The 13,681-nt window shown below is 42.0% G+C and overlaps 1 protein-coding gene across 7 annotated transcripts in view; it reads left to right on the forward strand.

Moving 5' to 3' along the window:
• Window positions 1-13,681, forward strand: part of FREM1 (FRAS1 related extracellular matrix 1) — a 178,701-nt gene that overhangs the window by 152,931 nt on the left and 12,089 nt on the right. For 6 of the 7 annotated variants that reach the window (XM_037061941.1, XM_037061939.1, XM_037061943.1 and 3 more), the window contains 8 exons: window positions 1,240-1,369; window positions 4,172-4,244; window positions 9,346-9,495; window positions 10,958-11,187; window positions 11,851-11,898; window positions 12,144-12,308; window positions 12,489-12,617; window positions 13,118-13,233. In XM_037061941.1, the coding sequence (XP_036917836.1) occupies window positions 1,240-1,369; window positions 4,172-4,244; window positions 9,346-9,495; window positions 10,958-11,187; window positions 11,851-11,898; window positions 12,144-12,308; window positions 12,489-12,617; window positions 13,118-13,233 (1,041 nt within the window). The remainder of the gene's footprint in view (window positions 1-1,239; window positions 1,370-4,171; window positions 4,245-9,345; window positions 9,496-10,957; window positions 11,188-11,850; window positions 11,899-12,143; window positions 12,309-12,488; window positions 12,618-13,117; window positions 13,234-13,681) is intronic. The other variant, XM_037061942.1, reaches the window with a different exon arrangement.

Below are 13,681 nucleotides of genomic sequence, written 5' to 3' on the forward strand. Positions count from 1 at the left end.
AAAAGTTATTTAAGAAATGTTAAATCCAAAGGAGAGAGTATGAATCCAATTGGAAGTTTGAAAATATGGTATGGCAACCATGGTGGGTTTTGTAGAGGGCAAGGGAAACCCGTGGAAGAAAACCATGGACTTGAGGTAGACCATCTCTGTGAAGGGCGTGTGTGTCCTTGCTGAAGCTTACAGGGGTAAAATACATGGAGAACATGTTTGGATGGAAATATTTGGGGAAAATACTTTAACTTTTCTAACCTCACAAAGAGAACAATTTTGGGATAAAGATGAAATTGTATTTTTCTGCTCGAGCTCAAACCCAAGAGTCATAAACTCCAAATGGGAAGAAGGACGGTAGAGGAGGAATAAGCCTTTGGCCTCAGATGTATGCTGGAAATTTCATCTCTGCTATCTGTTACCTTTGCCATAGCTTTTTATCTCTGAACTAGTTATTTAATTTCTCTAAGGCTCAGTTTTCTTTTCTGAAAAAATCAAAAACTTTCTCTCCCTATGAGGGGTGGAGAACATGGTTTCCATCAAATGGTGGGCTTCCTGAAGACGTGGTGGGGAAAGGGGCAGCGCTGTCCCAGATTTCTGCAGTGGTGCGGCTGCTTCTGAGACACAGATTAGTACAGCCCCTGTGTGGGCACAGGAGAAGGGACAGACAATGGTTATAAAACACCTACACATTTTGATTCTTAGGCACAGCCTCAAAAATACCGTGTTATCTAACGGAACCCAAGTTCCGGAGAGATCTGGTTGGAGAACAGCTCCTGGTGCCCTGACGAAGAAGGCCAAAAGATAAGGGAGAGGGTTTCCTATCCGTGTCCTTCCCCAAAGTAAATGTCTCCTTGAACTTCACCGCTGCTGTTTCCTCTCCCTTCAGAACACTCAAGTTTCAGTCCTTTTTTCCCCTCTTGGTCATTAATCCTGTAGGAACTCCAACAGTCTTCTAACCTATGTTTCTGCATATGTAAAATAGAATTCTACTTATTTCTGTCTACTTCATGGTGTTGTGGTAAGAGAGAGTTAAGTGAGATAATGTCAGTACAAGTGCTTTGTGCACTGAAATGTAGCGAATAAGTGGAAGGGTTTCCAGCGCTGGTGTGGGCTGATGAAGCGTGTGTGTGTCCGCCAGGTACGCCAGGGCGTGGAGCAGGGGTTCGGTCTCCTACCCAGCAGAGCACCCCTAGAGACTTGTGTATGCATTTCTTATGATTTCCCCTTTTCTTTTTCTCTCATGCACAGTCTGGAACTGAAGTGGTCTCACATTGAGTGGTCGCAGACTGAATATGAGGTCTGTGAGAATGTGGGCCTGTTGCCCTTGGATATCACCAGGAGGGGCTACTCCATGGACTCGGCCTTTGTGAGTGTAAAGGTAACAACTCCAAAATGGAACTGTCGAGATACAACTTAGGTTGCTGGGTGGTGCCTTTGATTATGTTTTCAGAAACAGAGTGACCAAGGAAATTTAAAATCGTGGGCGTGCCACACTAATCCGGAGATCCTAGGTCCAGGATCGCCTTGTCCCTCCATCCTGTATCTAGTTTCCTTAGCTCCTGGATGTGGTATTTCTAACCCTTTTTAGTTTTTAAGCCTGGTTACTAATTATTGAAGTTTGACTTCATGGGGAGATATATCCGGCCTAGTGAACTTGGGCCACACTGTGCTTTGGAAAGAAACGCTGTAGGCGGGACATTCTGTGAGGCATCCAGAGCAGATTTCAGTCCCTAAATGGCCTCCTCTTAGTATACACCAGGATCACCTCTTCTGGTCTCAGTGGATCAGGAAAGTCAGGGGACAAACCTATCTTAAGAGTCCCCAAGTCATGCAAAATGAAGAGTGTATTTCAATACAGGCACCCTGCAATATAAGGAATTTCCATAATCACTTTGGGATTAGTCAACTTGCTATTCCTTTCTATTGACATGGCTTCTAGGATTGAAGGCTTTTTTTCCCCTAGGAGTTGCTATCATAATAGTACTTCAAGAGAATGAAAGCATGAAAAGCTCTTATGTACTAAAGACAGCAAAAAAGCATTAAGAACACCCTCCTCAGTGTAATGAAAGGGACCCTGGTATTAGGTTCTGGGAAAAAAAATGGCATATCAGTTAAGTCTCAATTACAATAATAAATTCAAATCATCCTCAGAACCTTGTGCACCTAATTCTACCACATCAAGACTCAGTGATTATCTTTTTAGCAGACACAGATTCTTAGCTCCAAATGTGTGGATGCTTTATTGTTAAAACATTAGACAATGCAGTATGCCCTATAGCTTTCGGGCAGATTGTTTAAGGGAAAAGACAGAATCTGCCTGGGTGGCTTTTTCATAGTCCTCTGGTCCTCCATAGAAAGCACCATATGCTCAAGTATGGAGTTTTGGGCCACACTACCATTCACCTTGCCAGGCAGAAAGAACATAGGTGGTGTGACATGGAACCTTTTGTCTCCTTAAGCTGAATGCACACCGTGAACCAGCCAGCTGCGTGCGTAGACTTTCATTGAACACAGGCCTGAGTCCTGCAGGGACAACGCTGTCCACAGCATACAGCCTGCTGATTCATGCCAGAGCTTACTGGCTCCTTGACGGAGTGCAGGGAAAGAGAAAGCATGTTACCTGCGTCATTTGCCTTGGTTTGCATCATGCAATTTCACCAGACTGATTTCTCCAACCACCTTGCCTCAGCCCATTTCTTTTCCCATGTAGGATTCTGTAAACTCAGTGGCAGTAAATACCAGGTAATTGCACGTGCAAGAACCATGCCGGGCTGTGTAGCTCGGCATATGGTGGCTACAGGTGTATGCTGGGCTGCCTTTCCATGATGAAAGATTCTTCAGGAGGAGCCTTGGCACTGTAGGCAAAGAGTGAATGGGATTTTAGGAGGTAATACCCTTTCTGAGCAAACTGTTCCCCCTGCAGACCCATTGGCAGATGGCAGAGCCCTTGATCAGAATTGGAGATAATGTCTGAGGCCATAGAAATAGGAATTTTAGAGTTTTTAATTATGCATTTCATTCCTTTGTAAGAAAGGGAAGAAATATATTAACCTACTTTCCTGACCATCTTAAACACCTAAAAAAGTCCACAAGTAACGCTGCCTGTGCTTTCCACAGGGTTCTCATTTGATGCCCTCTTTTTCAGGCAAGGACGCTGTTCTTAATATACACGTATTTAGGCTACCTCCGGGGGAAGTTAAGGTCATCGATCTAGAATGTTTAGATCACCTCTGGTTTTTAGCCCTAGGAATGGGGAACAGATGGTCAGTCAACAGCCTCTTTAAACTAGAGCCATTTGGGGGTTTTTGCAACTTACTTGATAGAGCCTCTGGATTCTGGGTGTGGGTTGCTTTTGTGGGGTTGCTCACCAGGTCTGCCATTCCCGCAAAGTCTTCATTCGTGTCTGTGAAGAGGGATGATCTCATTCAGACAGGAAGATGATGCAGACTGGCTTCAACTCGTGTAGTCTAGAGACCTTCAGGGCCTTGGAACTTGCAGGAGGCCTCCGAGTTGGCTGACTAATCAGCACGCAGGTTGTCAGGGTGCCTGTGTTTCTTCCTCTCTTCACTGCTCTGCTGCCCTTTCTCTTAGTCATTATTTTACTACTTTTTAAAAGATTCTAGTTATTTATTTTAGACAGAGGGGAAAGAGCGAGAAAGAGAGAGAGGTAAATATCAATATGTGGTTGCCTCTCATGTGCCTCCAACTGGGCATCTGGTCTGCAACCCAGGCATGTGCCCTGACTGGGAATCCAACTGGCGACACTTCGGTTCAGGCAACTCTTTGGTTCACAGGCTGGCTCTCGATCCACTGAGCACACCAGCCAGGGCTCTGAGGCATTATTTTAGAAAAAGGTTGGGTTAAAGGGAAGGTAATGAAATAAAATCTTACTTGTAACAAAGAGAAAAATACTGTTTCAAATTTATGTTACTTTCTCTAATAACTGAATCATGTACAAAGAAGAAGCCAAAAAAGTTTTACTTCCATTGATATTAGTTTTGAAAATGTTAACTTTAAGGAAGATCCATGTAGTTCAGATCAAACATGGTTTATTATAATAAAAAACATGTTATGTGAAAAACAGATTTTAAGAGTGAGTTTAGTTTAGTATAAGACTAGACTAGGTTTCCGTGTTATAGAATATTTATTTTCATTTAAAAAGGCATTTTTTTCTTTTAAGGTCAACCAACTGTCAGCTACAATTGGAAAAGATTTTACTGTGACTCCATCTAAACTGATTCAGTTTGACCCAGGTACGCTTGGTGTCTGCAGTCCATTTCATGTTCTTGTAAGAATGTCTGGAGATTTGGGAGAGGACAGAACGTTATGCAGCGTCACCACTAGATGCGCTCAGGGAACTGTATCACCCCACTCCAGTAGAGATTGGTTTGGACCTGAGGTTTTGCCCCTCATATTTTATTTTATTGCAAGTGAATATTTATTCCAAATGAGATCATAACAAATAAAAATATGAAGTATCAAACCAAACACCCACAAATCCAGAAGAAAACGATGTCATTTTAAAAACTAGTAAAAACTAAAATAATTTTAAAACTTGCCTCATATTTTGATGGACATTTTCAGAATGTTATAGTGACATGGACTCTAAAAGAAATTTCTAAATTATTTCTATTGGAATAGGTTGGTCTGAGGAGATTCCAGGAGAAATTGTTGTTTAATTAGATAGCGCATAATTTCCATTCAATTTGTGAAAAAATTTTGCTAGGTGCAAAAGGGAACACAAAAATATGGTGCCAGCTCTCAAGGATGTTCCGTCAGGTGGGAAATACTGACATGAAAACAACTTACTAAGAGCACATTGGGACCCAAAGGATGAGCCATTGTTCTGGCTAAAGACCATCCTGGAAGATTTCCCAGGATCCTCAGCGGGTAGAAGAAGGGGACTTTCAGTTGAAAGACAGACGGACCCACTTTGGGAACTGTGCTTAAAGCACTGAGGCAGAAGCCGTGCCTTCTTTCCCTGGCTTCCGATGGTGGGGGCAGGTAGCTCTCACTAACTGCCCGGAATGGTTCTCCCTCCTTCCTTCTGCTCTGGATCACCTGTCCAGGGGCAAATGGAAAAGGCCTTGAGAAGCAGCTGGGACCTAAGGCTTTGTGGTCCCCTGCATAGCAGGTGTTCTGTGCTCTGAGAACACACCATCAAGTCCGAACTCTCGCTGTATGGCAAAGGCAAAACACAATGGCTGAAATACCACCAACCCTCCGGAACTGACAACGTCAATGTTAAACATAGAAAAGAAATGTGTTTCTGCGTCACAGGTGGCACGATGTTTGAGCACCATTTGAGTGCTGGGACCGCCCTAACAAGGAATCATGAACCAGGTAGCTTAAAAACAGAAATTTATTTTCTCACAGTTCTGAAGACTGGAAGTTCAAAATCAATATTTGGCAGGTTGACTTCTTCTCAAGGCTGTGAGGGAAAATGTGCTCTATGCCTCTCATCCACTCTCTAGTGGTGTGCTAAAATCTTTGGTGTTCCTTGGCTTCTGTTGTCTTCATGTCCACATCGGCATTCTTCTTGGAGGTGTGTCTCTGCTCAAATGTCCCCTTTTTGTAAGACCATTTGATTTTCAAAGAAGGTCACATTCTGAGATACTGGGAATCAGAATTTCAATATATGGACTTTTGAGTGACAAAATTCAACCTATCGCAATGAGGCTTAAATTTACATTACAGAAACCCACATATTGTTGTTGGCTTCCTTTCTGTGATAGTTTCTGATTTGTGTTAAGTATATTCCTTAGGCCGAGCACACTTTGTGAGAGACGTATTCCCATTATGCATTTAATGTTTGTCTTCAGGTTGCAGAAGCCTCTTATGTTCCAGTCAAGGGCAATACACCCTTTCGGTACTTTACATTAAGGCACTTTCTGCCTTTCCACTTTTTGAGAGCTGAGAGTCTTTGTCATATGTCATCTTTATTATTTGAGGCCTATTTGTTACAAGATTACGAGTGATTTTGGCTTTCAGTAGATTTGAGCAGCTTACCAGATGCTCTGTGTGGACTATAGAAACTAGAATGTGTCCCACCAGAGGGATCTCCGAAAGCTACTTCCTAGAGATTCCACTAGATAAGATAAATACCCATCTGTCTAGAAGAGTTTATGTGATGTTTTGAGGAGATGCTAATGACTTCTAGGGACTCTAAATGGTCATGATTTTAGAGATTATTTAGACTTGTTAAAAAAAAGAAATAAACGTCTTGTAAACTAAAAAGAAACAACAGTCGGTTGTTCATTGTTTAGGAACTTACTAGTCAGACACAGTGTCATAAACTGAAGTCTTGCTTTAGAGAATTTTTTAAGTTTCCCGTGCCCACAGATCTTGTAAGTATTTATTTACTCCCATTTGTTACCCCTTGCCTCTTTTGGATCCAGTGTCTCCATCCTCACACCCACACCTTTTACCCGGACAGTCTGTCCATTTCTTTAAAAACAGCAGTTTCCACGATTGGAGAAGAAACAGAGAGTGAGGAATCAAAGACGGTGGGGGTGGGTTAGGAGGTTAGAGGTTCTTGGGAGGCAGCTGGAGAGAAACTGAGTGACTTCATGACAGGGAGTGACACTCTAGGAAGCTTGCACTGCCTTGCAGACATTGTCCCGAGCCAAAAACTGACCCGGACTACTTTGCAGGCGGCTTTTGTGAGTAATCGAAGTCAAAGTGTAAATATTCATAACTCACTGATAGCTTTTCTTTAAAATGTGTTCTTGAATGGTTTTCTGCATTCTTAATGGAAACTCCATCATGCCTAAGAGTCAAAAGGTTTTCCAAAGGATCAGATCTCTAAGGTGGCATTCACTAAAACACATCGAGAAAATGACCTACCCTGTAAAGTGGGATACGTCTGCATAAAATGACACCTCCTTCTCCGCTTCCACACCTTTTGTTTTATGGGAATGAGAGGCCAGTTCAGGCCTTCTGCAGTTGCTTATAATCTCAGTAATTTGACAAATACTTTTCACCTTGAAAGTGGGAAAGGAAGGAGGAAGAAAAAAACAAGTTCTTAATTCCAATCTCATTAACCTAAAAAGTTGGTCCTATGTGCACACCTGGGAGGCATAGAAACAAAGTTGAAATACAGGCAAACAAATCAGAAGCACTTAAATGAAACTTGGAACAGTTACTCTCTAACCACCTGGTTCTACTCCATTAAAAAAAAGCTTAAAATAAGAGAGGCTTTGGTTAGGCTTGGGAATATGTATATTTGGTATTGGATTTTTACTTGAATGATGATTGACTCTATGAGCTTTGAGAGTCAAAACAGTTCTCTGAATAGTAAGAATCTTAGTGTTCATCCGTTTTCTGCCTTGTCCAGCCTCTGACTGCCCTATGCCGGTTTCATCAGAACGGTTGCCTCAGTGGTCTCTCATCTTCTAGCCTCTCTGCCCAAGCCCCTAAATCCACCCACATAGTAATTTTAGTTTCATTTTTTCAAGACATCCATTTTCAAGAGCCTTCCCAGTTGCTGTGGTTTCAAGTCTGAATCTGGCCACCCAGTCAGTGTCCAGCAGTCTCACTAAAAACTGCTACTGCAGCCTTATCACCCCACTCACTCACCAGCCACCCTGCTCAGCTTTCCCTGATCGAGGCCACTGCCTTGCTCTCTTCCTGCCTTTGCATCTGCTGTCTTCCCATTTCTTCTCTCCAAACCCTTCCACCTCTGGGGCCCATGTACATACAGTACTGACCATCTATTCTGTATTTTTCAGCAGCTAATCATACATAGCCTTGAATAATTGACTTTTCTCGTACTTTTATCTCTTCAAAGAGATTTTAAATTCCTTTATGTCAGCCTTGCTTATTTTATACCTCTAGTATTTTCCATAGCATCTAAAAGCAAAGGTAAGTACATAATGGACACAAAATAAACATATTTTGATGGATTGATTCATTCATCCATTATAATAAAATTTTATATAAAATATTATATAATATTTTCTATTAGATACTTCAACTTCTATTTTTGCAAACTATGAAAGTAATTGATATAAGAACTCAGTTGGTATTGAAAGCCTAAGAAATTAGCTGTCAGCCTATGTTTGAAAAATTATTTCAAATACACTTATTTTTTTCCTTTGAAGTACAGCCAAGGGTAGGATAAGTGAACAGTTTCATCTTTCCACTGGATTTGACTGGGTATCGATTAGGCTTGGATTAGACATGAAGTCGGTATTGACCTGCTGCCAAGAAGGAGGCCATCATGCAGCCGGCACAACCAAGAAGCAGAAATATGTAGAAAACAATCTGCAAGGAGAAAAGTACTCAGATTTTCAGGGGTCTAGAAACAAAAGGTTTAAGTGTTTATGCCAGTGAATGAATGGGGATGAAGGCACTGAAATAGCCAAGAAGTAAATTATAGGATTTTAAAAACTTAGTCCTAAAAGGTTAAACTGCGAGTTTATTATCCTTTCTCCCCTTAAATTTGATCCTTTTTTCCTTTACTAAACAGTGCTTTCCTTTCTTCTGGCCACCACTTGCCTTCTAAATAAACTCAGGAGGACGTCCTGGCATCCACGTCATGGAAACTGGTCAGGATTATACAACATCAGAAGTTTCTTCCAGCTTTAATATTCTGTGTTTGGGGGCTGCTTTGCATCCCATCTTCATGCTGATAGGATAGGCCGGGGATATGTTCAAAACGTCAAAACTGTTTAGTATTAAGTTCACAAAGTTACGTAAACCAAGCCTGATTGTAACTCCAGCAGCAGAGGCAGACAGAAAGAAAACAACAATGACAACAAATCGGCTCAGTCTATTTCTGGAACTCCCAGCCCATAAGTTCTCTCTAGGGGGATATCAAACTACTGAGTATTACATCATCAGCAAAAGCGTTTGCAGGCTGGAAAAGATCTCAGGAACTGGGGCAGCCAATGGAGGCAGCTGTCTTTAGAAATCAATCATTTCAAGGGTTCCACGAATAGCACGAAGTATCATCCAGTAATCACTTCTGTCTGTACCAACCTCGTAAGAGTTCTGAAACTAGTACACTTTCAAGATTGCAGTGCTTATTTACTCTTCAGTAGAGAAGGGGCAGGTTGGGAAAAAAATAAATCTTGGATCTCATCTACTAACCATTTTTTTGTTCATCCCTTGCAAAATGCAGCTTACTTTTTGTTACAGTGCTTGCATTTAAATGAAATCATTGTCCAGGAACAAATGTGGTCTTTTAATATTATTTGGGAGAACAGCAGGACCTCAGTGAGCCGGTAGCAGTACAATAGCTCACTCAGGCTACTGCAGTCAAGCTGTAGACATGTTAATTAATATATTTCTCTGACACCTAGGTGATTGAAATAGCAATTAAAGAGTAATTAAAATGTTTACTTCTTGTAGGAATGTCAACTAAGATGTGGAATATAGCAATTACCTATGACGGATTAGAGGAAGATGATGAGGCCTTTGAAGTAATTCTGAACTCCCCGGTGAATGCAGTTCTTGGCACAAAGACAAAAGCCGCAGTGAAAATTTTGGACTCAAAAGGAGGTATTCTTTTGATCCTCATCTTGAAATCAGAAGCGGTCCTAGTGCTGTAGCTGCTTGCTTTCAACAGCCAATGTGCTTGATAATGCCTTCACATCAAAACGCTTAATTTCTTGTCAAGAAAGCAACCTCGTCACCACGTAGGCCCTTTATTCTGGTTTCTGCTTCATGCGGTTTTCCTCCCGCTAAGAACTGTCCTTTCAGAAAAGCAACAAGTCAGTGGCGCAGTTAGTTTTTTTCCTACCCGTTTGTTGTTCTCACCAAGGGGGAAACAGTGTTGGTGAGAATCTATGGACAATTATTTTCCCCCAGAGTCCGCAGGGCTGTAATTATCTTCCTCTGTTAAAGAGCTCTTCATGCCTAAAATCTGAGCCCCCACTGGAGTGTGACCAGGAAAGGTCTAAAAAAGGAAGGAATGGGAGAAAAAAAGATGTGAACGATGGAGCTGGCTGGGGGATCCAGGAGCAGCTGGAGAACATTAATGAATAACCTTGGGCTGCAGGGCCCAACGGGTCCTGGACAGTGTATGCTAAGGAACAACCTGTGAATCAAACGGAACAAAGACCAGCCAAAGTCTTTGGTGCTCTTGATTTTTCCCCTGCCAAATACCTTCTCATTTGTCCATTTAGCATTTGACGACTGTTCAGTAAGCATGCTAGCTCTTAATCTGCTGTTTTTATAACTGTCATGCCCGATGGTTCGTATATTTTCTTTCTTTGAAATCTATTATCTCCTCTTTCTCATCCTATAATAAAAATATACGCTATCATCTTTCTTTTATAGTACTCGTATTTCCACAACATTTCTCCCCACCTCCTTTCTGCACCAAGTTCATTTCTTTTCCAGTAGCATTTGCTGGTCACATTAAGTGTATGAACTAAATGAAGTACACACTTTACAAATGAAGTATTAAGTACCCAGATGTGAGTGCTGGGTTTCGATTCTTTTCATACTAATTGACTGTGTTTCCAGTAGGAGTAGCTCCAGTAAGATTTACTGGATCTTTGCTCTGTAGCAGTTGAAGGCTAATTTCTATAGCTGTTACTTGATTTCATTGATATCTACAAACAATTCCAGTTTCTACCTCGAGGAGACTGGGGCAAGGACAATCACTTGGTAGTGGTGCCTGACCAGGGCCTGAGCCTGGTATGTTGAGGAGCATTATAACAGGAACAGCAGTGAGGCTGGTTGTGGTGTAAGTGTACTGTACAGTCATGACAATGGTTCTTGTTTGTGGTTTGTGACATCAGTTTCATGACTGCAGATGTGCAGAGGGGCACAGCTTTCTGTGATGGGAACTGCTGAAGAGTAAAGGAGTTTCTGGCAAATGGCTAAAAGGCAACATCTGGTGGGAAAACCATTTGCCTAAGTTTCATGACAAGCTGCTGCAGGGGCTGTGTTGATGTCAACACTTATCTGTGAGTGCAAAACGCAGGGACTGACCTGCCATCTTGCGTGCCTCCAGGACGGTGCCGTCGTCCACATTCCTTCAACCCCAACAAGCACAGAGCACGGAAGAAGGTCATTTGGCACCCGCTGTCTTCCTTCCCCACCATTTCTGGTTCTTTTCGTCTGGAAAGAAGACCTCTTCTATCTTCCGAGAGGCCTGCAGTCACCAGGGCAGACATCCCACGGGGCCTTGATTCTGCAGATCTTTATGGACTGAAGCTTAGGACCCGAGGGAGTGGCAAAACAGTAAGGATGGGGACTGCTTGGCATTTGGTGTGTGGAGAACATATTAAAAGGATCAAAAGATATTAATGAGTATTCCTAAGCACTGAAGAAACTATTTTGATTGCTATAGTGAGTGGGGGCCATAGTTCCTTGCACAATCATGCAGTGCCTTTTGTGTGCAGGTATCCTAATGCTGTCCCACGTCATTAATTGTACTAATTGAGGCGATAGACACACTGGCTCATCCATATAATTTCGGCTTTGGTTCCTCTTGTAATCAAGACAGAGAGGGAATGACCTGTGACCCTGGAATAGAATGAGATTAAATAAGCCACCTACGTGGGTGTGGAGACCATGGCTTTGACTGCATTAGCCCAGCATTTCAACCTGGCACACACTCATGAGTGTATATGTTTGTGTATTTGGACAGGTGTGCCCTCTAGGTGTACCAACAGAATAAGGGTATCTTTTCTCCCTACCTGGGGCTACAACTGTATGAATCAACATTGATAAGCTGGGATTGGTGCAGTGTTTTTAAAATTCCAATGATTTGGACAGGAAAATCTTGAGAAACACATTAAATTTTTTTAATATTAACAAGATTTTACTGGAAAAGTTTTAACCTATTGCTAATTATTATTCAAGCCACTTTTGTTCATATTTTGCTCATATTTTTGATTTCAGGTTTATCCATCCTCTGTTTATAGAAATGGAGCAGACATCATCTATAAAGTAAGCATAGTCTGAGAGAATTGCTACATTTCTTGTGTTCATGGATGCAAAACGGTGAATCAATTTTTTTTGTATCTTTTATAAATTTCTGTTCTGAAATTTGTTTTAGAGGCTTGGGTGAGCAGGAAAAAAAAAACCTTTTTTGTCTTTATCCAGTTTTTCAATTGCTCATTTTTACAACAAATGTTTTTGTTTGCTATCTTGTCGTTTGTTTTTTCCTTATTGTCGTTTATCGATTTCCTCAGTATCATGGAATGGTTTCCCTGCCACTGCAGGAGGACAGGTCCCCAGGGCACAAAAGGAGGGCCAAAGCGCCCGGCGCTAGTCAGCTAGGGACAGCAATCGAAGGGGCAGCACTGCCTCCGGCAGATGAGGTGGAATCCACAGCCAACTCACACTTCCCCAGACAGGTAGGAAAACGTTTTTGCTTCCTTTTCACCTTGCAACAAGCTGTTTCCTGAGCCATAACACAGCTTTCAAACTTGGGGATTGTTTACTCAACACAAATGCTACTCATCAGCTGAGTACATGAAGTGGGGATATGATCAATGTACATTAAATCACATTCCCACGGCCTTTGTTTCCCATAGAGCCATTTGTCCTCATTTCCAAAGAACTGCACCCTGGAACTGAAGGGACTCTTCCATTTCGAAGAAAGCCTCCAAAAGCTGTATAAGTGCGATGGGGTTGCCTGGAAAACTTGGAGCCCCCAAACCGAGGTGGGACACAGGCCGAGCAGCCAAATACCTTTACTCGCAGTGAACGTTGTGTTAAGGTTAGAAGGAGGGAATGCCCTGTCAACTCGTGTGATGTCTGCCTGCTCTTACTACACTGAAGGAGATACAGAAAACAGTGGCCCGAGTGGCACTTAAGAAATCACAATGTACATTAGTTCTATCAGTACAGTTTTACAATTTAAGAAAAAGAGAATACATTTGTTTTATCAATACAGTTTAAGAAGTACAGAAGTACTGTTTTATCAATACAGTTTAATACATTTACTTAATGATCAGGATGTCAAAGGTATAAAATTGAAACTGCTAACTTTAGTAGTTTTCTGTAAGAAGCCATTGAGTTTCTGAAGGTGGAGAGTTGAGATTCAGGCTGACCTCCTTTCTGGTGACAGGACTACTCTGTTCAATTGAAGGGACTTTATGCTGAGAACAGACTCCAGATTGTAAAGACCATTATGATGCGAACACTGCCACCTGTTTTTCAGGAGGCGGAAGACAAGTCCTGTCCGGCCGGGTGGCACCGTCACTCCGGCTACTGCCACGCCTTGATCACAGAGCAGAAAGGCACATGGAACACAGCCGCCAGAGCTTGCCGGGACCAGTAAGAGACCTTGTTTCACATTTCACGGGCATTTCGTCTGTGGCCCTCTTGTTTTCTCGTGGAACTGTTACCGGGTTGCTTCACTCAATCAGGCGTTGAGTGTCTAACACCGACCTATCTGGCTTTGTTTTAAGAACCCAGAGAGAGTTCTGTAGTTCAGGATGGGTTGGGGCTGACCTTTGACTTAGCTTTTTTTAGGGTAAAAATGTATCCTTGCCACATTTCTATTCTCAATCTTTTCTATCTCAGTCTTTTGGAGAAAGTCAGAAAGAGCTTTTCTGAGTTAGCAGCATTGCAGGTTCTAGCATTTTTTAATTAATAAAAAATTCTGCTTGTTAATTTAAAAGCATGTAAGCAATGAGGGGTTGTTTAACTTCAGACCTATGACCATATAAGGAACATTGAAGATTATGAAACAAAGTGGACAAAGGGCCATTGGGTAATGGAA

The sequence above is a fragment of the Sturnira hondurensis genome, unplaced genomic scaffold (assembly GCF_014824575.4).
Source record: "Sturnira hondurensis isolate 20B ecotype Veracruz unplaced genomic scaffold, ASM1482457v3 Scaffold0013559, whole genome shotgun sequence".
Taxonomy (NCBI): Eukaryota; Metazoa; Chordata; class Mammalia; order Chiroptera; family Phyllostomidae; genus Sturnira; species Sturnira hondurensis.